The following is a 25,568-nucleotide window of genomic DNA, read 5'->3' as shown; positions in this document are numbered from 1 at the left end:
TCGGGGGGTTGAACCACACCTGCTTGACAGGGGGACGAGAGGGGGGGGGAGCAGCAGGCCCGCTCAAGTCTGGGGGTGGGGTGTGCCTCTGGCCAGGCCTGGAGGCTGTCTGGGACTCGAGGGAAAGGCAGCCCCTGGACGTCCGGACACGAGCACTTCGGACAGCCTGCACCCCTCCCCGCAAACAGCAATTAAACTTCACAGTGAGCTTTCCAGCCTCCAACCAACACTTCCACGCCCCCGCCACCCCGCCCGCCATGCATTCCAGAATCCGTGCACCTGCAAACCGCCCCAGCTCAGGCCTGTGCCCACCACCCACCCACAACGTCAGAGGCGCGCATACCCCAGGGCTCGGAGCGCATACGGGGGAGCCCAGCACCGAGGGGCCTGGCTCCAGCCCCAGCCTGGCCCCCGGCTCCCTTCCTCCGGAACACACCCTGGCTGCACTTCAACAGGAGGTGAGTGGGACCTGGCCGGGGGGCTGGGGGACACGGTATCCAGGTGGATCCACCCCCAAGCCGTAGTGGGTGGGGGCAGGGACCCCAATCCTCCCTAATTTTTTTGCTCTTTTGGGTCTGAAAGTTTCCAAACCATACATGAAATAGATCTGAATTAAGACGAAAACAAATAAACAAACAAACATAAACCCAACGGGGCTGCGGACTGCGTGGGCTGCCCTGGGGCAGGGGCCCCACCTCACAGGATGGTGGGCGGGTGGCCGGGCTGGAGCCAGCAGGTGCTGGGGCCGGCGGCCCAGGCCCTGGGTCCCAGGTGGACCGAGGGTCCGTGGAGCCTCAGGGGTCGGGCAGACTCCACGGGCGCGGGGCAGGAGAGCAGACGCAGCCAAGATCGCTTCCACCACCCACAGTGACCAGCACGGCCCATCACTGTGCCGTCACCACCGCCCCCGCATACGCTCACACACGCTCCGCACACACACCCACACCCCACACGCACGGCGGACCCGGCGGGCCTGAGCCCCGAGTCTCAGGAAAAAGGGAGAACAAGGAGTTTGGCCCCTGGGGGCCCAGCCCTGGCCCGTGGTCCCGGAGGAGTGGGGGATCCCCGAGGAGTGGGGGATCCCCGTGGGAAAGGAACGAGGGTCCCGAGACACGTGCTCCCGCCCCACAGGCCCCTGGCTTCGCCCCAGGCAGAGGGAGCCGTGGGGGCAGGAGGCCGGGCACCAGGGTCTGGCGGCCTCTCGCCCCCTCCCCGCACAGGGGGAGGGAAAGCTACAACGTGGAGACTAACCTCTCGAATATCAAAAAGGAGCCCCGGGACCTTCCTCGCAACTAGGTCGCCAGGGGCCTCATCGTTTACAGTATAACGAATGCATTTGTTTCCTTCATGAATTTTAAATACAAGCAGAATAAAAATCACATTTTTTTCAGGCAACAGTAGCAGTTCAGTAGGTAAGTGGCTTGATCACATTTGTCTGTATTAGTAACGCATGCAAGCAGCTTCAGTACCCGCCTCGGCGCCCGGTCCGGCCTCGGGCTCCTACAAGGTCCCTGCGTACGGGCCCTCCGGTCTCCTCCCTGTGGCCGGCGTCGCGGGCCGGCTGCTGCTGGCGCTGCCCTGCTCGAAGGGCTGCGGGGGGCTCTGGCCCTCGGCGGGCAGCGGCTCGGGCGCGGCCACCTCCTGGACGACCGAGCCAGCGCCGTCGGCCTCCGAGCCGGCCTCGAAGGTGGGGTTGGTGGAGGCGCCCAGGTCGACATTCACAGCGTCAGTTCTCAGAGCCACGATGCTGGCGGCATCGCCCCGCCGCTCGGCGTAGATGCGCTGCTCAAACACCTGCGCGGTGGCGGGCGGGAACTCGGGGTCCAGGGGCGCGCTGGCGGCCGAGGAGCCCATGACCGTGCGGTACATCTCCACGCCCTCGGGCAGCATGGACTTGATCTTGGGCAGCCAGCGCTTGCGGACGCGGCGGGCGTTGGTGCACATGTCCGCGGCGATCACGTTCATCTCGCTCTCCTTGAAGCTGGGGGCGAAGTTCTGACAGTACACTGCAAGGACAGGGCGCCGGGAGGTGGCGTGAGCGGCCACCCACCCGCAGGAATCCCATGATGCCGGCCCTCCGCCTCCTGAGGGGCCGTGGGACTGAGATGCCCTGGACAAGCCAGGGGGCAGAGCGCTCTGGGCTGGGGAGGCCACCGCGGGGCCAGTGGGGCAGGCCAGGGACCTCCAGGGTCTCCTCCACCTTGCTCCCCTCTGGCAAGGGAGACCACAGGGCCACCGAGGCCTCTCCTGGGTCAGCCTGAAGACCAGCGGTCACCCTTCTCACTGCTGGAGGCCCCGCCCTGCTCCTCTGGGACAGCCTGGGGGAACCTTCAGGGGAGGGGCAGTCAGAGCAAACAGGACCCCAGCCTGCGGCTCTAGCAGGAGCACAGAGGGCCCACGGGGCTCTGGCTCCTCCTGACCACTGGCTGGCAGTGTGGCCTTGGGTGGGCCCCCATCTCTGGGCCTCGCTTTCCCACTCTGTCCCACCCACCTTGCATCCTTGGTCAGACAAGCCTGATAGAATCCCTGCCCTGGTGGAGTGGGAATCGGGGCAGGGCCTGGGCACCCACTCAGCTGTGAGGCTCGGGTCTCTCTGGGCCCGATCAAAGGGCTGGCAAGGAGTGAGGCGGGGGCCGGCTGACACCTGTCTTCAGCCCAGTCCCCGGCCCGGAGACCCCAGCCCAGCAGTGGCATCAGCAGCAGCAGTAATAACGATACGCCCTCTCCCCGCTTCTCCTCCAGGAGACACAAGATCCAGCTCTCCGAACAGCACGGAACCCAGAGGCAGGTCCCCCAGCGTGAGCCCCCTGCACTGTGAGCCCCGCTCTGGGGCAGCACCAGCTGTACCCCCTCTCAGCATCTTCCCAGAGCCCCTGCCGGCATCCCACCCATGCTTTGGGACGCGATTACTGGCTGCAAAGGCCCCTCTTTGCTCTAAAACAGAATTAGCCTCACAAGAGAGATTTTTTTAAGCAAGAAAACTAAGACAGTGTTTCGCGTGCCGACAGCTACAGGAGGACGTGCTCTTGGCTGCACTGGCCCGTGCCGGGCACCGGTGGCTTCCTCCTCGTCTGGGGGGTGCGGGGGGGACGGGGGCGGCGGTCTGCCACCGAGATGGACCACACTCCGCCCCCACGGGCCCAGCAGCGGGAGGCAGAAGCGGGCCAAGCAGATGGCAAAGGCTCAAAATAACCCCAAAATGTAAATAAGCGGTTTTGTTCCAAAAGGAAAATTAGATCTATTTCACATATTAAAATAGTTTCGCAGCTGAATTCATCACGCTTGCAAACCTACCAAGAATGTTAACACCTCGAGACCGGGCCCCCGCGAGCTGCTCTTTTCTCCCCCTCGACCCTGCGGCCCGGCTTGCTCCTGGGGAGAAGCCACCTCCCCCAGGCTGACATCCAAGGGCCTGGGGGCTCCTGGAGCTCCTTGAGACGCCTCCCCACCCCCGAGACCCCGGTCCTCCTCTTACGTTTCACAGCGTTCAGGACGCGGCTGTCCAGCGGCTTGCGGCTCGGGTCACTGGTGGACGAGCGGATGCCCGTGCCACAGCTGTTGGCCAGCGTGTTCCTGGCGGGGGGACAGGAAGGGGGGCAGCGTGAGGCCGCCGGCTGGAGGGGACGCACGGGAACAGGGTCCCTGCCTGCATGCCCCGCCGCCCCTTAGGGGAAGGAGCCCCCCCCCCCACCCAGTGACGTGGAGCCGGTGTGGTTCTTCACTTTGTTGGGGGGGTCCACAAGCCCTCCCCAGACCCGGGTCTGGCCGACGGCCTCAGGCTGACACCTGTGAGGTCGGGAAGGTGGGGGACCCTGGACGCACGGCCTTGTCTAGAGAAGATTCTAGAGACCGCAGGGCCCGCGGGGGACCTACCTGTCGAAGAAGGTGGCGAGGAGGCGCCGCAGCAGGACCTTGTGCTTCACCCCTGCGCAGAGGTGGCAGTTCATCAGCTGCCCGCGCGTGATGTAGACGCCAGAGCCTGCGGCCGCCACACACAAGAGGGAGGCCCTCAACCCCAGACCCAGGGCCACGGGCAGCCCAGGGGCTGCTGGGGCCAGGACGGGCGGGCCACGGGTGAGGGGGTCGGTGGGGGAGGGTATGGGGCAGCCCCCCTCCAGGCCTGGGACCCCGAGGGGCTGGGGAACAACGCTCCAGGCCTTCCTCGCTGCACTGGGGCCCTGTCACCAGAAGCAGGCAGCCTTGGTCACACGCTTCAAAGGGCTGTCCCCAAACTGCCCTCCCAGCCTCGAGGGGATTGCCTGGAGCTGATGACCTGCATTCGGGTTTGGGAAACACTCATCTTGCCTCAGTTCTCCCTGAACACCAAAGAGCCGCGGGCAGTGACGGGAGCTGGAGTCATGGCGGTCAGGCTGCAGCTGCCCCCTGCCCAGCACGGACCTCTCCCGGTGCCGGGAGGGAAGAGTCAGCCCGGGGCAGAGACGGGACCAGTGAGCCCCTCAGTGCTCCTCACCCTGCAGTCTGGCCAGGCCGGGCCCCCACCAGGGCTCAGGCCAACCAAGGACAGGGACGACAGGAGCCTCTGTTTCCCCTGGACGCTGCCCGTGGAGAGAGGAGCTTCCGCAAGAGTCAGCCGGCGTGAAGAACACTGAAGGGCAAGGACATGCCGGCCCCACTCGGGAGCCTACAGGGCCTCATCTGGGCCTTTGTCTATGATCTGACTTTCTACAGGGCACGTACTGAATCTCCTCATTGGAAAACATGAACAAGGCAGTGTTCCCTTCTGGGCGGCGGCGGGGCAGGGCAGGGATGCGAGGACTCCCTGGTGAAAGCTGCCACTCCGGCTTCGGGGGGCCTTCCCCGGCTTAACGTTTTGTCCCCCACGAGCCAGGTCTCCAGAGAAGCCCACAGGCCCCGGTTAAGAAGCACGTGGCTGATTCTGGATGGAGACCACCATCGGGTGTCTCCGGCCACGACACGCCAAGGGTCCCGCAGGGCCTCACCCCACCCAAGGTCTGCAGAGCCTCAAACCCAACGGCAGGGCAGGTCACCCTGTGCCACACGGGCCGGACAGCCCACTCGCTGTGGGGAGATCTGTAAAGCGGGCGCTTAGCAGGAGGCTTGGGGCCAGGTGGGGCCTGGCCAGGGAAGGCGGCCGGCCTGCACCCTTCCCAACCCCAAAGTGATAGCAGGCCTCCCTGGGGACCACGCCCACCCCCAGGGACCTGAGGAGCCTGCCTGCTCTCGGAACCCGGTGCAGCCTGATGCTGGCGCTGCCTGGACACAGGAGCTGGATGCTGCTTGGAACGGCACCAGCCAGCAGGGGCGGGGGGCTCGGGGCATGGCCGGGGGCGTCCCCACCCCACCCAGGTCCACCCAGACCAGCCACGACCGCCCAGCTGCCCTCCTGTCAGCTGCAAGGCGAGACCGCCTGCTGAGGCGTGGTTCCAGAAGTGGGGACGGCTCAGGCAGAAGGAACCCCATGATGTTGCCCGGGAGCGGCAGGCGGGGTGCTGGTCAGGAGTGATGGCCCAGCAGCTCACGGAGGAAGAGGGCAGGCCCCATCAATTCTCATCTTCCCGCCGGACAGCCTTAAAAATCTACAAGGAGGGACTTCCCTGGTGGTCCAGCGGTTAGGACTCTGCGCTCTCACTGCCGAGGGCCCGGGTTCAATCCCCGGTCGGGGAACTAAGATCCCACAAGCCTCACAGCGCGGACAAAAAAAAATCTACAAGGAGCTGTGAGGCCGAATGCATCCCAACACTGAGAAGATAAATATTTCCGACAGGCACGAGCCCTAAGGGGCTTTGGACCCCATTGTATTGTTTGTTTTTACAGAAGAAACAAGTCCATTGCTGCCTGGGAGCTGCCGTTTGGAAGCTCTGGTCATTACCCCTCGAACGAGGCAATTGGGCACTTGGGGAGCTGGGGGTAGGGGGGGCGCTAGTAAACTGTACGGGACTTGGTTTTATCCGCGACCTAAATTAAAACACAATCATGATTGCAGCCCCTGCCAATCAGAAGCGCGACCAGCCCAGGGGATTCAATTAAAATGCTAAATTAATTCAATTGAATAACTCCTCTTAATGACACATTCTTCTAAAAGGAAATTAGAGGAAATTTAAGATGTTCTTTTTTTTTTTTTTTTTTGACTGACTGGTGATGAGTCCATTGTTCATAGCTCCGAAGAAAAAATACAGGCGGGGCAGCTGCATACAACAGACAGGGTGGGGGGAGGCCTCACCTGCCACCAGCTCCAGCTTCTCGCCGGGGTCCCCCTCGGAGTAGAGCTTGGGGTGGCAGCGGTACCCGATCTGGCTGATGAGGCTGGCGGGCAGGGCCACCAGGTCGCGGCGGATGAGGACGCAGGAACGGCTTTCCAGCGGCACGGGCTCCGGCTTCTCTTGCACTGTGGGCCCAGAGGCCACCCGGTCAGGGACACAGCAGATCTCCCCTCCTGCCCACCCAGGCCCGGGCCAGGCCTGCTGCATGCCCGCCCTCCCCGCCCACCAGGTGCTGCCCCTGCCGGGGGACCCGAGTGAACCAGAGAGCAGAGAAGGCAGGCGAGGGGCTCCCAGCCGGCCTGGGAGCAAGTCGTTGGGGGCCCGGGAGGCTCCCGGGGGGGTGTCCAGCAGGCTGAGGCCTACAGGGCGAGCAGGAATGAGGGCTCAGGGCTGGGGGTGGGGGCAGGGAGGGAGCGGCCCGCGAAGGGGACCGGGCAGAGGAAGGGCAGAGCGGGGGAGGGGAACAGACCCGTACTGTCAACCGCTCCCCAGCCTGTCTCCTCACAGCAGCCCCGTTCTACAGGTGGGGGGGACGCAGGCCCCCGCGCGTGGGCACCCCGCCCCCAGAGGCTGCACCACGTATTATTCCTGGCCAAGAGCAGCTCCATCAATATTCGCCAACAGTAAAGCCAGGCGGTGGCACAGCCGGGCAGCGCCAACGCTGTCTCCACGCCGGCTCCAGGCCTCCGGGCTGTCTGGGAATGTTCCTGACAAACCACTACTGGGGGTAATCAGGGACCCCCAGGCGCGCCAGCACCTGCAGCTATGATGGGGCGGCGGGGGTGGGGAGTGGGGGAGGCCCCCTCTGACGTCCCCGTGTCACACCCTGAGTGCAAGCACCACGCACAGGACACCAAGCAGAGGACCGCCTCGGCCCCATCCCCCCCCCGCCGGCCTCCTAACCACCCACCTACCCACGGGCCCTCTGGAGGGGCTCAAGGCTGGGCTGGGGGTTCCCTCTCGGGCTCATGGTGGGGGGCTAGTCTATTGGGCACTTGCTGGGCACCCAGCACACCCAGGTGCCTCCCCAGGTGCTGGGAGGCCGAGGGCCTGTCCCCTGCTCGCAGGGAGTGCCCAGCCCAGAGGGTTCAGCAGGCGGCCAGACTGGGTGAGGGCAGCGGCCACGTGGAGGCCCCCATGGTGGGCAGGACCCCACCTCACCAGGCTCGGCGCCCCAAGACCCTACAAGCAGGCCCCCACTTCCTGCCCCGCGTCTGCCCCCCCCCCTCATTTTCCTGCCCGGTGCCAGCAGCCCGGGCAGCATCACATGCCCGGCTCCCACTGCAGGGTCAGCTGGAGGCCCGTACCCGGCCGGGCTCTACCGCAGGCCGGCCTCCCCGTTCAGGCTCACACACGGCCATCCGTCCAGCACTCCTCACCCTGCGGCCCGCACTCAAGCCATCCCGGCCAGACACAGGGCAGGGGCACGGCCTCCCTCCTCTGTGTCCCCAGCACACGGCGATCCTGGGTCACTCCTGGGAGGGCCACCTGCTCCCGGCAGCTGTCGTTGTTGAGAAATCACAGCTGCTCCAGGGAGGGCCCACGCCACACACCTGGCTGAGCAGCAAGGCCTGCAGGTGAAGGCCCCAGGGCGCGTCCCCCCCGTCACCCACCCGTCACGCGGGCACCCAGGCAGGGTCTGCAGGTTGGAAAGGCTCCGGGCTGCTCTGATGGCCACCCGGGGTTGGGTTTTCCTTGCTGAGGACGACGGCTCTCATTAGCAGCCTCAGTGACCACTGCGGGGGAGAGCGTGGCTTGTAAAACCTCCCAGGGCTCAGACACCCAGAGGGCAAGGCTGGGCTGGAAGCTCTCCTCCAGCAGGCTCAGGGCAGGGGCTCAGTGGCAGAGCCTGTTGGGGAGGTCTCGAGGCCACTGCAAGATGGTCAGAGGCAGCCCCTTGGGCTGGCCGGCGTCCCATCCCCTCTGCACTGTGACACCCTCTTGGGGCCACAGGGAAATTCAGCAGAGGCACCTAAGTCTGGGGGAGGCCAGGCGGGGCTGGGAGAAGGACCTGGAAGCCCTTCAGGAGGGGGAGGTTGGCAAGGAAGGGTGCCCAAGCCCCAGACCTGGCACAGTGTGAGCATGAATTAGCCCCTAGTTATCTCTGCACCAAGCTCTTGTGGGGGAAAGGTCAGGGCTGCCCAGTCCCTGAAGGGCCAGCACCCCCCAAACCACAGGGCGAGTCCCGTGGGAGAAGGCAGGATGGTCAGTTCCAGCCCCGAGGATGGGTTGGGGACCCACCTGTTGCTCTAGCCCACCCCGCCAGGGTCTGGAATCACCCGCTCCGGAGTCAGCCCCAGTCCCCACCAGGGGACCCCCAGGCCACCCCTCCCCATGTCCCCACGGGGCTCAGCCGTTCCTAGGGAGGCACCTGCCAGTATGCACGGGACGAGGGTGGCACGCGGTGCCTTCGGCCTGGCGGCGGCCAGTTCCAGGTCAAAGGAGGGAGTTTTCCTGAATCAGCCAAGCCCTGGGTGAGGCTGCAGCACAGCTCAGGGCAGAAGTCAGAAGGGTGGCCGCTCGGGGGGGTCGGGCAGCATTTCCCACCTGGCATGTTTGGGGAACGCTGGCAGGGGCTGGGGGCAGATCGGCAGAGAGCCGCCAGAATCTTCCAAACCCGGAATTACCCAGGGGCTCAGGGAGCACAGGAAAAACAACCCGGATGATATTTTAAAACATAATTACCCGGCCCGCCCCGCCCCCCTCCCCCCCCAAGCCTGCTGTGATTACACTCGCAGACTCGGGACCAGGGCGCCAACGCTGGCGCCGTGGCATTTACATAAAGAGCGCTCACTAGCAGAAATAATCCCCATCTACAACTCCTCGGCCACAATGTTTCTCCAAACAGCAGAAGTTGTCTGCGCTCCGCACGCCCACCACCCCCCCCTCCCAGCCCCAGCACGGCTCCCCAAGAGCCAGAGGCTGTCAGATCCAGAAGAACCAAAAGAGCCACTTCTATTTCTGCTTTGCCATGTGCCGGATACTGCGCCGGCTAAAAATACCCTCAACAGAGTGGTGGCTCATCTGGAAAGGTGCTCCGAATTGCTTCATGTGCCCCCGTCCCTCCCCAGCCCCAAATTACCCACCACAGCCCGAGCTTCCAGCGGCCTCCTTCTAGGGAGGGGTGCCGAGTTACAAAGAGGTTCTGGAAACCCAGGAGAGTCTGTGCACCAGGGCATAGTGACGGGGCCCCTCCAGTCTCCCTGGCGGCCTCTGGCGGGGTCACTCCAGTGCCTGACGGCAAGGGTGATGGGAGACCCCTCAGTGGGCTGTGGGCAGGGGTGTGGCAGCCTGCAGAGATCCCTCGGATCACACCCAGGTCTCCCTGAGCACCGGGGGACCCGGCGGCCTCCTGCTGCCCCAGGACCGGGGCGGCCACCTGTATCATCAACGGCCCCGGTTATAACCCTTTATAATGTTGGTTTCTAGGATCGTGGGCTCCAAATATTTAGGCCCTGTGAAATTTGAAGAGAAGCGCGTGAAAGCAATTAGCTGTTTGTATCGGGGGGTGAGCACTCGCTCTGTGTGTAGGGAAGGTGAGTCACGGTCGTAAAGGTCCCGATGGAACGATCTGGAACAGCAGCTGATCTGGGCAAACGGGCAGCAGGGATGGAGGCAGGCAGAAGCTTCCCTCACACCACAAGGGCCGAAGAAAACACCAGTGTGTGCACAGGGTGCACGGTGGGCCCTGCAGGGTCTCTAGCTGGAGAGGAAGAGGGGTCCAGGCTGTGCCTTCAGGGTCCTGCTACCCCCACCATGACACCTGCCTGAACCCAAACAGGGGAGACATCACGCAAGGGAGGGGAGCCCGACACGGACGGACACAGCCTGCAGGACCCACTCGTGTGAGGTCCCTGAAGGAGTCAAACCCATGGAGGCAGGAAGTGGACGGTGGGGCCTGGGGCTGGGGCGGGGGGAGGGGAGCAAGTGTCGAGTGGGGACAGTTTGGGAAGATGAGAAAGTTCTGGAAGTGATGGTGGTGATGGTGGCACAATGTGCATGTACCTGATTCTGTGCACTCAGAAGGGGTCTTAACAGTAAATCTTATATTAGCTGCACTCTACCACAATAAAAAAAAATTTTTTTTTTAAAGAATGAATGGGGGACTTCCCTGGTGGCGCAGTGGTTAAGAATCCACCTGCCAACACAGGGGGACACGGGTTCGAGCCCTGGTCCGGGAAGATCCCACATGCCGCGGAGCAACTAAGCCCGTGAGCCACAAGTGCTGAGCCCACATGCCACAACTACTGAAGCTCGTGAGCCTAGAGCCCGTGCTCCGCAACAAGAGAAGCCACCGCAATGAGAAGCCCACGCACCGCAACAAAGAGTAGCCCCCACTCGCCGCAACTAGAGAAAGCCCGCACACAGCAACCAAGACCCAACGCAGCCAAAAAAAAAAAAAAAAGAATGAATGGAAGGAGGGAAACCGGGAGGGTCACGTTGACCTCAGTCCTGAACTTCCTTAACCTCCTGAGGGTCAAAGACTGGGAATCTGAAGAAATCGCTGGACCCTCTCCTTGGGCAACACACACCAAGACGCCCGACCACAGGATGCTGTCATGTCCAGGAAGCCCCAAAGGGCCCCTGTTCCCATCCCCAAATCCATAGTGTGTCCTAGGGAATCACCATCAGAGACAGCATAAGCAACCCCCGCCCCTGGGAGCCCCGGCAATGTGGGTGCCCACCGGCAGGTGCCCGAGCCGCCCTGGTCCAGCCGCAGTGTAGCTTTGCTGAGGTTGGGTGGGGCGGACAGGGGACAAAGAAGGTGATCCCCACTCCACAAAAGTGTATGCCGTTTGTTCAGATGGCAGCATAAGAAACCGAATCCCTAGTTCTTAATTATATAGAAAAATACAACTGAAAACCAAATGGAAAGAAAAATGCTGCACCACACCACCCAACACTGGCTCCCCACGAAGCATAGTGACCAGGCCCGCAAGACACACAGTGCAAGGTCCAGAGACAGACCCACACAAGTACGCTTGGCTGATCTGTGATAAAGATGCACACATACCCAAAGAAGGAAGTGACAGTCTCCCAACAAACGGTGCCAAGTCACAGGTGACACACAGGCACAAACCCATGAGCCGAACCTCACACCTTACGCAAAGATGAACACAAGTGGGTTGCAGACCTAAACGTAAAACACAAAACTACAAAACTTTCACCAGAAAATCTGTGATCTTGGGTTCAGCTAAAAGCCTAGAACGTGACTCCAAAAGCACAATCCCTAAAAGAAATTAAATGAGAAACTAAACTTCATCAAAATGAAAAACTCTTGTCTATGAAAGACGAGAAGACAAGCCAGCTACCACCGACCAAGGAAAGATCTGCAAACCACGTGTCTCCAGGGAGGCCTCTCAAAACTCAACAGAAGGAAAACGAAAAACCCAATTTTAAAAATGGGCAAGCAGAAACTTAACACACCATTGTAAAGCAACTATACTCCAATAAAGATGCTTAAAAAAAAAAAATGGGCAAAAGATCTGAACAGACACTTCGCCAGAGAACACATAGATGGCAAATAAGCAGATGAAAAGATGCTCAACATCCTGAGCCCTTAGAAAAATGGAAGTAAAAGCCATGCTGAGACACCACTGCTCACGATGAGGACGGCTCAGCGGGACCTGAGCACAGCACATGCCGGCAAGGACACGGAGCCACTGGAATGCTCGTCCCGGCGGTGAGGACACTGGAAACCATGCGGCAGTTTGTTATAAAGTTAACCGTATGCATAGCTGAGCCAGCAATTCCACTTTTAGGTATTTACCCAGGAGAAGAAAGAAATGAGGGCTGGACGCAACGAACCCTGTACAGAAATGTCCACACCTGCTCTGCTCACAGATGCCCCAAACTGGAAACACCCAATGTCTTGCGTCAGGGGAAGGGACAGCCAGGAAGCCGTCCACACGACAGTCACCACAGGGCCACAAGAAGGAACAAATCACTGATGCACAACTTGGATGGATCCCAGGTTCACTGTGCCCAGCAGAGGGGCCAGTGTCCAGGGTTATCTCCTGGGCAGGTCCATGTGTCGGACACACTCCAAAGACAGAACCATGGGACAGAGAACAGTGGCTGCCAGGGGATGGGGCTGGGGGGTGACTGTCGGAGCAGCACGGCGGAGTCTTGGGGCCCTGGGGGTTGGTTGACGGAGCTGTTCTGGGTGGTGGACACTCAGGCCACACCACTCCATGCCCAGGCGGCCGCTCAGCCCTCCCCAGCCCCCTTCCGCTCAGCTCCGGGTGGCCTCCACTCATGACAAACGCACCACGGGGTGGGCGATCTAGCCCATCTCTGCAGCTGCCAGCTCAGTGCCAACCAGACTGGCAGTTTTGAAAGGACCACACCCGTGAAGGACATCTGTGCATTGAACACACCTGTATCAGCATCCCAGGAACAGGGCAGGTGGCGGTTCCTGCAGGTGCACTTGGGCCCAGGTGGCTGGGGGGGTCACCACGGGCATCATTCTGTCTTTTACGTGACAGCTATGTAACTGTGATACACCACCGACTGGAAGATGCATCCCATTTCTTGGATCTAAAACGGGGGCACGAAATGCATCCAAGAGCCAATGCAATTTGGCATGTGGGGTAAAAAATAGCAAAAGTCTGGCAGGGAAAGCCAGTAAGAAAGAAAAATAAAGGTGGAAACAGAAACACGAGGCCAAGAGTCGGGAGGACCTGTGTGTAAACCCCAGCTGCCAGGACACAAAGGGACACAGCGGGTCTCCAGGCCCCGTGCTCAGAAGTTACAGGCATAGCTGCTGGGGAAGACGCAGGGCCGAGAGACCAGACCCTGGACGGTGCTCCAGCAGGGCTTTGCGGCCAGTGCAAGCCTGCACCGCGGCCACCAGACCTGGTGACCGCCCCCCCCAGCCACAGCTCGGTACACTTGAAACTCCCTCTGGGCAGCTCCCCCTCCCACTCAGCCCGTCCCAATGAAACCTGGTGCTGCCCCTCCCCAGGCCCAGGGTTCTGGGTTTTTTTGTCTCCTGCGCCCAAATCTGGCCCGAGGAGACCCCACTGGTCCCCTACCTGGTCCCCTCACACCCCCCACAGTGATGCCGGCAGCTCGTCTATCGCCGATCTGACCATGTCCTTTTCTGTTCTCCATCCTCCTGCCCAGTGCCGACCTTGAGAAGCTCGCAGCCTCCCTGCCCACCCGTGGATGCCAGGCCGACTGTGGATGCTTCTGGGGACCAGAGTGGGAGGCGGAGGGGCCACGTGGGAGAACGGCTTTTCACTGTATGATCGTTCTACATTCTTTAAGATAACGAGCACACGTTAGCTACCCAGAAATAAATGCACTGAACTTGTAAAATACCCCGGAGATGCCCACTGTGAGTAGGAGGCAGTAGCCAATAGTGGACTGAGCCCCTCAGCAAGAACAACTCTAAAAGCTGCATTAAAAAAAGTTGCCCAGTAGAGACTATCATACTAAGTGAAGTAAATCAGACAGAGAAAGTGGTATCATGAGATACCACTTATATGTGGGAACTTAAAAACTGATACAAATGAACTTATTTACAAAACAGAAACAGACTCAACAGACATAGAAAACAAACTTACGGGGACTTCCCTGGTGGCACGGTGGTTAAGAATCCGCCTGCCAATGCAGGGGACACGGGTTCGAGCCCTGGTCCGGGAAGATCCCACATGCCGCAGAGCAACTAAGCCTGTGCGCCACAACTACTGAGCCTGCAAGCCACAACTACTGAGCCTGCGTGCCACAACTACTGAGCCCGCGTGCCACAACTACTGAGCCCGCGTGCCACAACTACTGAGCCCACGAGCCACAACTACTGAGCCTGCGCTCTAGAGCCCGTGAGCCACAACTACTGAGCCCGTGTGCCACAACGACTGAAGCCCACGCGCCTAGAGCCCGTGCTCTGCAACAAGGGAAGCCACCGCAATGAGAAGCCAGCGTGCCACAACGAAGAGTAGCCCCCGCTCGCCACAACTAGAGAAAGTCCATGCGCAGCAACGAAGACCCAACGCAGCCAAAAATAAAATAAATAAATTTAAAAAAGAATGTGGCGTCCCACATATGGGCTGGACAAACACTGAGATTTGGGGCCTGCCGAGGAGGCGGTGCTCTGGGGAACACCCAGGCTTTCAGCCGAGACCCGGGAACAGCCAGGGCCCAGGAGCAAGGCAACCAGGAGCGCCCAGCCTGACTTACTCCAGGAGGTCACATCACTGCTTGATAAATCCGACGGCCGCTCAGGCAGACCTCTAACAGGTCCCGGACCCTCTTTGGAGCAGCTCTGCTTAGAGCTTCCAAAATGTCTTCACACAATGTGAAGCATTCAATAAAAAATTACCAGCAATACAAGAAAGCAGAGCCAAATGATTAAAAAAAAAAACCCACAATTTACAAAGAGACATTAGATCAGACCCATGGGTGATCTGTAACAGGTTAAACAGCCAGACACTGCCTTTCAAATAAGGACTCTTAATTTGTGCAAGAAATGTACAAGATGGAGAATTTCACCAGAAAATGAGAATCAATAAAAACAATCAAATCCTAGAAATATGATTGGTTGAAAAGGAAATTAAACAGAGCAGATGAGAAGATTGGTGAACTGGAAAATAATTCAATCCAAAACTTCCAGGTTAAAGCAGCAGAAGAAAAAAGAAATAGGAAAGTCATAAAACAGAATAAAAGTCACCTGGAATTCCCAGGACACGGTGAATGCACACCACACGTGTCACGGGAGCCCGGGAAGGAGGGCGGGTGCATGTGGGAAGCTATAATGACCCAGAACTCCAAACTGATTAAAGACATGAAGCCACAGGAAGAAAGTGATCCCAGATAAGAGGGCGAGGGTAGGGAATTCCCTGGTGGTCCAATGGTTAGGACTCAGCGCTTTCAGTGCCGAGGGCACAGATTCAATCCCTGGTTGGGGAACTAAGATCCTGTAAGCTTCACGGTGCGGCGCCTCCAAAAAAACAGGGCAAGGGTAAAGCAGGAATATGTGGAAAAAATAAATGTGCAGGTAAGTATAAACACAACTATTTAAAATGACAACAACAAAAGGGCTGGTGCAGCTCAAAACATGCAAACAACCCCAACCAGTGCGACAGGGGACACAAAGAGGCTAAAGTGATGGAGGCCTTTGTGAGGCTCCTTGAAGGAAGGCTATGAGTCAGGATGAATGTTGAAACCTCCAACCCTTAAGTGACCAGTAGACAAACTTACAGCAGGCATGGAAAGGCAAATAGAGTAAAATGCTTGATTAACCTGAAAGAAGGGGAAAAAAATGGAGAAACAACAGAAGATCAGAGGGGACAAAGGGAAAATAGTTAAGATGGTAGATGAAACCCAAAGATACCAGTAATTACATGAAATGTAAGTGGACTAAACACTCCAGTGAAAAACTGTTAAGTCTGGATTAAAAAAACAAAACCCAAGAGACAATCTTAAACAAAAGGACAATCTCAAACAAAAGAAAGTTTGAAAGCGAAAGATGGCGGAAAAGGTGCACCAGGTGAACATCAAAGAGAAGGATGCCAGGGCAGCTCTGCTGATGTAAGACCACGCAGACTTCAAAGCAAGAAGCTTTCCTGGTGCTACAGGATATTTCACGATGATAAGAGGACCAGTTCACCAGGAAGATGAAACAAGCCTGCAACTGATAGGCACCCAAATCAAAACTTCATAATAACCGGCAGAACTAAAAGGAGAAATGGCAAATCTAAAAGCCTACTTGGAGATTTGAACACCCCATCTCTTGAGCCAACATAAGAAGATAAAAACAAATCTGAAAGAGTATGCAAGATTTGATTTAATTATTGGTGCAACATAGTTTTTGTCTAATGCATATGGAACACTTGCTGGGGCACAGAGTCTCAACAGACGTCAGAGCAATGAAGTAGTCTGAATATATTCTGTGACCACAGGAAATTTAATTCAGAAATTACAACAAATCGATGACCGGAAAATCCAAAACATGTTTGAAAATTTAAGCAACACACCACTACATAACCCAAGGGTCAAGAAAAGAAAAATCACGAAAGCACTGGGAAATATTTTTAATTGAATGATAATGGAAATACAACATATCAAAATGTGTTGGGTAGAATTAAGCCGTGCTGACCAGGAAATGGACAGCCCTAAAGTGCATATATTTTAAAAGGCTGAGAAATCAATCGATCAAAAAACTAGGAAAAGAATAGCTGATTAACTCAGAGGAAGTAGAAATAAATTGAAATTTAAAAAAATATATATATATAAGTACAGTCGACCCTTAGACAATGAGAGGGTTGGTGCGCCGACCCCCCTGAGGAGTCGGAAAGCTGCGTATAACTTGCCTCTCCCCCAAAACTTAACTACTAATAGCTTACTGTTGACCAGAAGCCTTACATATGCAGTCAGTTCACACACATTTTGTATGTTACATGTATTTGTACCGTATTCTTAGTCAGTTAGAGAAAAGAAGATGTTGTTAAGAAAATCCTAAGGAAGAGAAAATACATTTACAGTACTAGACTGTATTCACCGAATATCGTAAGCTTACATCATCTGTTTACAAGATGAATCATCTGTCTCTCAGTACCTGCATCAATATTGTCTTATATGATACAGAACACTGTAGGTATTATATGTGTTACCAGCACTAGACATCAAAAAGGAAAAGAAAATGTGAAAAAGAAATGTATATTTATTTACAGGTACTGTATTTATTGCAAAAAATCCGTGTATAAGTGGACCCGTGCAGTTCCAAGGTCAACTGTATACATAAGAGGGAAAAATCCAAAAGTTAGTTCTTTGAAAAGACTAGTATGTTGGAAACTCTCTAGCAAGACTGAATGAAGGATAATGAGGCAGAGGCAAAAAGACACAAATTAACAATATTAATTGTTAATATTATATTTACATGACACAGCAGATTCTACAGAACAGGGGTTGGCAAACTTTTACTGTAAAGGGCCAGAGGGTCAATCTTTTAGGCTGGGTTCTGTTGAATATCCTTCGTTTTTGCTTTTTTTTCCTTTTAAACGTCTCTTTAAAAATATAAACAGCATCCTTAGTTTGTGGGCTCTACCAAAACAGGCCATGGGGCAGATGTGCCCCATGTCACAGTTTGCCACTTTCTTCGATAAACATTAGGAAGATTTTAAGAGGATATAAGTAGTAGATTCACGCCAATAAATCTAAAAATTAGATGAAACCTATAAACTTGAAGAGAAACACAACTTGCCAACACTGACACAAGAAGAAAAAGAAATTTGAACCTGGACCTAATAAAGACATGAATCTAATAAATACCGTCCTGCAAAAAACTCCAGGCCTAAGTGGCTTCATCTGGGCATTACTTCAAATATTTAAGAAATGGACTAATGTTATACAAACTCTTCCAGGTCATTTTTAAAAGGGGGGAGGGGTGATAATTCTCGAATCATTTTATGAGGCCAGATAACCTTGCTAGCAAAAAAGGGAGAGATTACCTTAAAGGAAAATTAGAGGGCACCCTCTCTCGTCCACATAGTGGCAAAAATCCTAGAGAAAATATGAGGCAATATGAAAAGCACGGGCTTGTCCCACGTGGCCGGTGGTCCAGGCACTGGGTCCAAACTCCCGCTCCTCTGATGTGGGTTTGGGGTACCTACACTGGCGCCCACACTGTGTGCCTTGTGTGGGTGGGGGGTATGCATTTAACAGGTTTCCCAATGTTTAGGCTGGAGCTCTGTGGGGGGCAGGGGGGCACCCCCAGCAGAGGCAGGGGCTCCACGCTCAGGGTCTGGCCAGATGGGAGTGGCTCCCTCGATTTAGCAACTGCTGGACACCTGGCAACCCACCTGAGGCCTCCTTCTAGGAGATGAACACTGACTGGGGGTGGTCACAGCTCCAGAGAGCACCCCCCAAAAAGGGCAAAAAAATTAGGCAGTCGAATCCAGAGGTGTGTAAAAAGGATACTACATCACAACTAGGCTGAGCTTATTCCAGAAACACAAGGTTTTTTAACATTCGAAAAAGCAATTTATAACATCAACCGAGCAGGAAAGCAAAACTATATGACCATTTCAATATTTAAAGAAAAGGCTGGGGCTTCCCTGGTGGCGCAGTGGTTGAGAATCCGCCTGCCAATGCAGGGGACAGGGTCAAGCCCTAGTCCGGGAAGATCCCACATGCCGCGGAGCGACTAAGCCCGTGCCCCACAACTACTGAAGCCCGTGCGCCACAACTACTGAAGCCCGTGAGCCTAGAGCCCGTGCTCCGCAACGAGAGAAGCCACTGCAACGAGAAGCCCTCACACCGCAACAAAGAGTAGCCCATACTCACTGCAACTAGAGAAAGCCCGCACACAGCAACGAAGACCCAACGCAGCCAAAAATAAACAAACAAACAAACAGGTAAATAAAAGGTCTCATTAAAAAAAAAAAAAGAATCAGCCACCTGCCAATGCAGGGGACACGGGTTTGAGCCCTGGTCCAGGAACATCCCACATGCACAAAGCAACTAAGCCCACGAGCCACAACTACTGAAGCCCACGCACCTAGAGCCCATGCTCCGCAACAAGAGAAGCCACCACAATGAGAAGCCCACACACTGCAACGAAGAGTAGCCCCCGCTCGCCGCAACTAGGGAAAGCCGGCATGCAGCAATGAAGACCCAACGCAGCAAAAAATAAATATAAATAAATTAAAAAAGGAAAAGAAAAAGCAAAGAGACTTATGGGACTTCCCTGGTGGCACAGTGGTTAAGAATCTGCCTGGCAATGCAGGGGACACAGGTTCGAGTCCTGGTCCAGGAGGATCCCACATGCCGCAGAGCAACTAAGTCCGTGCACCACAACTACTGAGCCTGTGCTCTAGAGCCCGCGAGCCACAACTACTGAGCCCGCGTGCCACACTACTGAAGCCTGCGCGCCTAGAGCCCGTGCTCTGCAACAAGAGAAGCAACTGCAATGAGAAGCCCGCGCACCACGACCAAGAGTAGCCCCCAATCGCCACAACTAAAGAAACCCGCACGCAGCAATGAAGACCCAACGCAGCCAAAAATAAATAAATAATTAATTTTTTAAAAAAAAGTAAATCTTGAGCCCCATATCACACCACATTAAAAAAAATATCAATTCCAGATATACTACAGAGAGAAAAGCCTTAATAAGAAAGCAGGAGAGTCTGAATCTTGACTGTTAGAGGGGAAAACAGACGTAAGGAAGAGAGGAGGCTGGGAGAAGCCTAGGACATTGAGTTAAATTTGGAGATATCAGTACAAACTCGTGATTTTTAAATATATAAATTCCTAGCTCTGACTACTAAAAGGGTATAAAAACAGCACCCTAGTAGCAATAAGCAAACGTAGCACCGAGATCTTGGTTCCTAAATACCATTCCCCACTCAGAGGGAAAAAAGCTGACTCCAGGGCTGGGGAACAGAAAGCATAAGATGAGCCTGGGATATTTTGCTGAAAAAGACAACATGAAAATGCTTAAAGAAAAAAAAGCAACTTTATACTAACACCAAATAAACAACAACAATAAGTGAAGGAATAAAATAAATAAGTAGGGGGTCTGGAGAAGCTCTTCCGTACAAAAGACCACCAACTAATAAATGTAGGAGTTATGGAGTTCTGATCACCACTTTGCAACCATCAGAGTAGTGATCAATCCAGGCAAGAATCATCAATAAACACTAAAAGGGTTGGGTGAAAGGTTAATGACACACCTTCTCTTCTCACAGTGACTCTACCTGGCAGAGATCACCTTGACCAAATGACCTAAGGGGCCATCACCAACACTGAGCCAGACCAGGGTCATGGCTGGAGAAGGACACAGCATTGTTCCTGTGGAGTTCCAGCAGAAACGCACACCAGGCACCCAATCGTGAGACAAAACCCAGCAAACCCAAACAGAGGGACCTTCTGCAAAACAGCCAGCCCATGGTCTTTCAAAAGGAAAGTCTCATGAAGGATAAAGGCTGAGAATCTATTCCAGAATAAAAGGACTAAAGAGAATAACCAGAAATGCAATGTGTGATTCTGAACTGAATACTGGATCAGAAAAACCCAACATGACCACAAAGGACAATATTGAGACAACTGGAGAAAGAAATTTAAGCATCGTTGACTGTATAGTAGTGCTGGGTCAAAACTGAATTTCCTGGGGACTTCCCTGGTGGTCCAGTGGGTAAGACTCTGCGCTCCCAATGCAGGGGGCCCGGGTACGATCCCTGGTCAGGGAGCTAGATCCTGCACACATGCCGCAACGAAGATCCCACGTGCCGCAGCTAAAGACCCAGCACAGCCAAAATAAATAAATAAATAAAACAAAACAAAACAAAAAACCCCTGAATTTCCTGAGTTTTGAACACTGTACTGTGTTTATGCAAGAGAATGTCCCGTTTGTAAGCAATGCTCAGTATTTTGGGGTAAAAGAGCATAACATCTGCAACTTGCCTTGAAATGGTTCAGAGAAAAAAAAAAAAAAAAAAAAAAAACCTATACATAAAAAGAGAAAAAGAATGACAAAGCAAAATGTGGCAAATTCCTACCAGCTAGTGAGTCTGAGGGAAAGGTATACAGGAGTTCTTTGTGCTTATCTTGAAACATTTCTGTAAACTTAAAATGATTTCAAATCAAAAAGACAACTTTAAGGTACACAGAAGAACATTACACTGATCTGGAGGAAAAGGAAAATTTCTTTAAACAAGATATAAGAATAGCTATTGATAAAGAGAAAAAAGTTAATAAACTTACTACATCAAAATTATATTAAGAAGAAGATGACAAGTTGCAGAGTGGGAAAAGATATTTACGACACTTGTCTGACAGAAGAGGTCTATTCAGAGTACATAGAAGCTCACGAAAAGTTGTGAGAAAAGGACAGACAACTCACTCTACAAAAGTGTGGGAAAGAAGATTTAAATGGGCACTTCACAAAGGAAGACAGACAAGCTGCCAAGAGTATGAAAAAGTGCTCAAAATCATTACTCATTATGGAAATTCCACTTAACTCCACTATGAGAGACTCAGGACAAGACTGCTAGTGCTCAACATCCACGATGTCCAGCACCTGTTACAAAATTAATAGACACGTGAAGAACCACAAAAAGGTGATCCTAAGGAGGAGAAAAATCAGTAGGTAGAAACAGACCAAGAAATAACAAAGGGGACAGCATTAGCAGGCAAAGACTTTAAAACCAGCTATAAAATACAATCAGAACTTTTTAAAAAATGTAAAAGCAGGAACTCAATGAGGGCAAAAATGGAACATACAAATAAGAACAAAACGGAACTGCAGAAAAGATCAGCGACCATGAAGAAACAGCAATGGGAACTACTCCATCTAAAGCCTAAACAGAAAAAAAGGCTAAAAACTAATAAACAGAGCCTTGGGACCTCAGGGACAAAAACATGTTTAATTGGAGTTGTGGGGGGAGGGGCACAAGATATTTGAAGGAATAATGGTATAAAAGCACACGTCCAAAAAGCTCAACAAAATATAAGCAGAAATAAAAGCAGCCTGAAAAGAAAAGACACAACTCATACAGAGAAACTCAGAGAAGAATGATTATGATTTCCTGAGGAAAAAAAATGCATTTCAGAAGACAAGAGAACGTCTACTGAAAGCCGAAAGTAACAGTCAGCCTAGAATTCTACATCCAGCAAAAATACCCTTCAAGAATGAAGGTGACAACTGTACAATGAAAACTGACTAATTTTATTATACATAAATTATACTTCAGGGCTTCCCTGGTGGCGCAGTGGTTGAGAATCTGCCTGCCAATGCAGGGGACATGGGTTCGAGCCCTGGTCTGGGAAGATCCCACATGCCGCGGAGCAACTAGGCCCGTGAGCCACAATTACTAAGCCTGCGCGTCTGGAGCCTGTGCTCCGCAACAAGAGAGGCCGCGATAATGAGAGGTCTGCGCACCGCGATGAAGAGTGGCCCCCACTTGCCGCAACTAGAGAAAGCCCTCGCACAGAAACGAAGACCCAACACAGCCATAAATAAATAAATAAATAAATAAACTTTTAAAAAATTAAAAAAAAAAATTATAGTTCAATAAGGCAGATTTTTTAAAAAGGTGATATAAAGACGTCTTTGTAATTTTTCAGAATTCACTACTACTCCATCACTAGGTTGAAGGAAGTTCTCCAAGCAGAAGGTAAATAACACCAGATGGAAACTCTAATCTATACGAAGTATGAAGAACTGGACAAGGTAAATATGTGGGTAAACATAATAGGTTTTTTTTCATATTTTAAATTTCTTAAAAAAAATTAGACATCCACATGGAAAAAAAATCAGAACCTCGATCCATGTCTCACACCTTATACAAAAATTAACTCAAAATGGGCCACAGACTAAATGTAAAACCCAAAGCCATAAAACATCTAGAAGAAAACATAGGGGAAAAAATTCTTATAATCTTGTTAGGTAAAGAATCAAATACAACACCAAAAGCATCATCTGTAAGAGAAATTACTGACCATTTAAACTTCATCAGGGGACTTCCCTGGCAGTCCAGTGGTTAAGAATCCGCCTTCCAGAGGCTTCCCTGGTGGCGCAGTGGTTGAGAGTCTGCCTGCCAATTCAGGGTACACGGGTTCGTGCCCTGATCTGGGAAGATCCCACATGCCGCGGAGCAACTAGGCCTGTGAGCCACAGCTGCTGAGCCTGTGCGTCTGGAGCCTGTGCTCCGCAACAAGAGAGGCCATAATAGTGAGAGGCCCGCGCACTGCGATGAAGAGTGGTCCCCGCTTGCCGCAACTGGAGAAAGCCCTCACACAGAAACGAAGACCCAACACAGCCAAAAATAAATAAATAAATAAATAAATAAAAGTGAAATTCTTTAAAAAAAAAAAAAAGAATCCGCCTTCCAATGCAGGGGACGTGGGTTCAATCCCTGGTCAGGGAACTAAGATCCCACATGCCGTGGGGCAACAAAGCCCGCAAACCACAACTACTGAGCCCGCACGCCGCAACTAGAGAGAAGCCCGCTTGCTGCAAAGAAGAGCCCGTGTGCCACAACTAAGACCCGACGCAGCCAAAAATAAAATTTAAAAATTTAAAAAATAAACTTCATCAAAATTTTAAAATGTCTATGAAAGACACTAGTAAGAGAAAGAAAAGACAAACTGCAGTCTAGTAGAAAATGTTTACGAGTCACATATCCAACACAGGACTTTCACACCTAGAATGTATAAGAAATACACAATATAAACAATACTCAATATTCAAACCACCCAATAAAAAGAGGGCAAAAGACTCGAAGAGGCACTTGACCAGAGCAGGTATACAGATGGCAAATAAATACACAAAGGATGTTCCACATCATTAGACATTAGAGAAATACAAATTAACACTGCAGTGTGACACCACTATAGACCATGAGAATGGCTTTTAAAAAAAAGACAAAACCAAGTGCTGACAAGATCATGGAATGACAGGAACTCTCCTGCTTTGCTGGTGGTGATGTAAAGTGACAGAACTATTTTAGACAAGAGTTTGGGCAATTTCTTATCAAGTTAAATATGCACTTACCGTATGACCCACTACCTCATTCCTAGGCCAATTTACCAAATAGAACTGACAATTCAAGGGTGCACAAAAACCTAGATGCCATGTTTGTAGCAGCTCAATCCATTACCACTAAAAACTAGAAATAAACCAAAGGTGCTCTGACTGGCAATTAGATAAGCCCATCGTGGGAATACTATTCAGCAGTCCAAAAAAAAAAAAAAAAAAGAACCACGAACTCACACAACACGAATGAACCTCAAATGCACTGACTCAAAAGGCCACTGTGTGATTCCACTGATGAGACAGAAAGCAGACCAGTGGTCGCAGGAGTTGGGGGAGAGGAAGAAAAGACTACAAAGGGGACGCAGGGGGATGATAAAATGTGGGAGGTGACTGCTCTGTATCTTGATTATGGAGGTGATCACATGACTATATACATTTGTTTAAACTCAGAGAACAACTTGCCCCAAACAGTAAATTCTACTCTATTTAAATTTTAAAAGTGACTAAAAGTGGAAAAAAGACTGTCTGTTTCAAGTAAAAACAATAACATCATCATAAGGCTTATTATAGCCTATGAAGAAGTAAAATACATGACAACAATTTCACTAAGGACCGGAGAGGGGAAATGAAAACACACCGTTTTGAAAGTCTGAGTTCCACAGGAGGGGGTGATATACCTGAGAAGGTTGATGGGATAAGTCAAAGATTCATGAGTCAGCTCCAGACGACCGAAGCATGGCGGGGGTGTGGGGGGGATGTCTAACCACTAGGTCAACAGCAGAGCTAAAGAGAAACTCCGGAAAAATTCAATCAGAAAGTGGTGGAAAAGAGGAAAAAAAGAAAACATGACTAATAAAAAACTAATAGTGAGATGACAGACCTGAACCTAACCCCCTTGAAAATTACACTAAACGTAAATGGTCGAAAGATTCCCAATAAAAGATGGTCAGACTGGATAAAAAAGCAGATCTCAATCATGTGCTACCTATAAGAATTGAGCTTTAAGACACAGGTAGGTTAACAGTAAAAGGATGAAAACAGCCAACACCAGGTAAATAGTAAACATAAGAGAGCTGGCACGGCTATATTAATACCTGCATAGATCAGAAGTGGATAAATTCCTTGAAAGACACAAATTACCATGGCTCAAGCAAGATGTGAGAGAAATCTGAACAGTTCTACATCTAAACTAACAGAATGTATAATTGAAAACCTTCCCATAAGGAACAAAAACAACAACAAAACTGCAGGCCCAAGTGGCTTCACTGGTGAATGAATTCTATCAAATACTTAAGAAAGAAATAACATCAAACTTATACAAACTCTTTCAGAAAATTAAGGAGAAGAGACATAAGGTTAGCATATCTTCCTACAAAACCAGACAAAGATACTACAGGCAAACTACGGATAATTAATCTTCATGAATGTAGATGCAAAATTCCCTAAGAAAACATTAGCAAATTGAATCCAGCAATATATAAAACAATAAAACATAATGACCAAGTGGGATTTATCCCAGGAGTTCAAGGGTGGTTCAACATTTAAAAATTAACTGATGCAATACACCACATCAGTAAAATTGAGAAAACCCACATAATAATTTCAGTAGATGAACAAAAAAGCAGTCCCACGTGTACGTGGATGTTCACAGCAGCACGATAACGGCCACACACGACTGCCACTGGTGGCGTGTCCACGGCATGGGAGAATATCATCAACCACGAGGACCAAGGACCCACACTCAGAACCACAGGGATGAATCGATCTCAAGATACAGTAAATGAAAACAGTCAAAAATAAAAGACTCCGTTCTGTGTGGTCCCACTTAAGGAAAAATGATAGTGATG

The 25,568-nt window shown here is 52.6% G+C and overlaps 1 protein-coding gene across 2 annotated transcripts in view; it reads right to left on the bottom strand.

Annotated features, from left to right (window-relative positions):
• Positions 1-328: 328 nt before the first annotated feature.
• The window catches only part of NACC2 (NACC family member 2), a 71,395-nt gene continuing 46,155 nt past the window's right edge, over positions 329-25,568 (bottom strand). The window contains exons 3-6 of one of the 2 annotated variants that reach the window (XM_061200882.1): positions 6,203-6,367; positions 3,874-3,979; positions 3,476-3,573; positions 329-2,006 (exon numbers count right to left, since the gene is read on the bottom strand). In XM_061200882.1, coding sequence (XP_061056865.1) covers positions 1,501-2,006; positions 3,476-3,573; positions 3,874-3,979; positions 6,203-6,367 — 875 coding nt within the window. In that variant the 3' untranslated portion in view covers positions 329-1,500. The remainder of the gene's footprint in view (positions 2,007-3,475; positions 3,574-3,873; positions 3,980-6,202; positions 6,368-25,568) is intronic. The other variant, XM_061200883.1, reaches the window with a different exon arrangement.

This window comes from Eubalaena glacialis, chromosome 9 (genome assembly GCF_028564815.1).
Source record: "Eubalaena glacialis isolate mEubGla1 chromosome 9, mEubGla1.1.hap2.+ XY, whole genome shotgun sequence".
Lineage (NCBI taxonomy): Eukaryota > Metazoa > Chordata > Mammalia > Artiodactyla > Balaenidae > Eubalaena > Eubalaena glacialis.
Note: the sequence above shows the minus strand (reverse complement) of the source record. Positions and strands in the feature narration are given on the sequence as shown.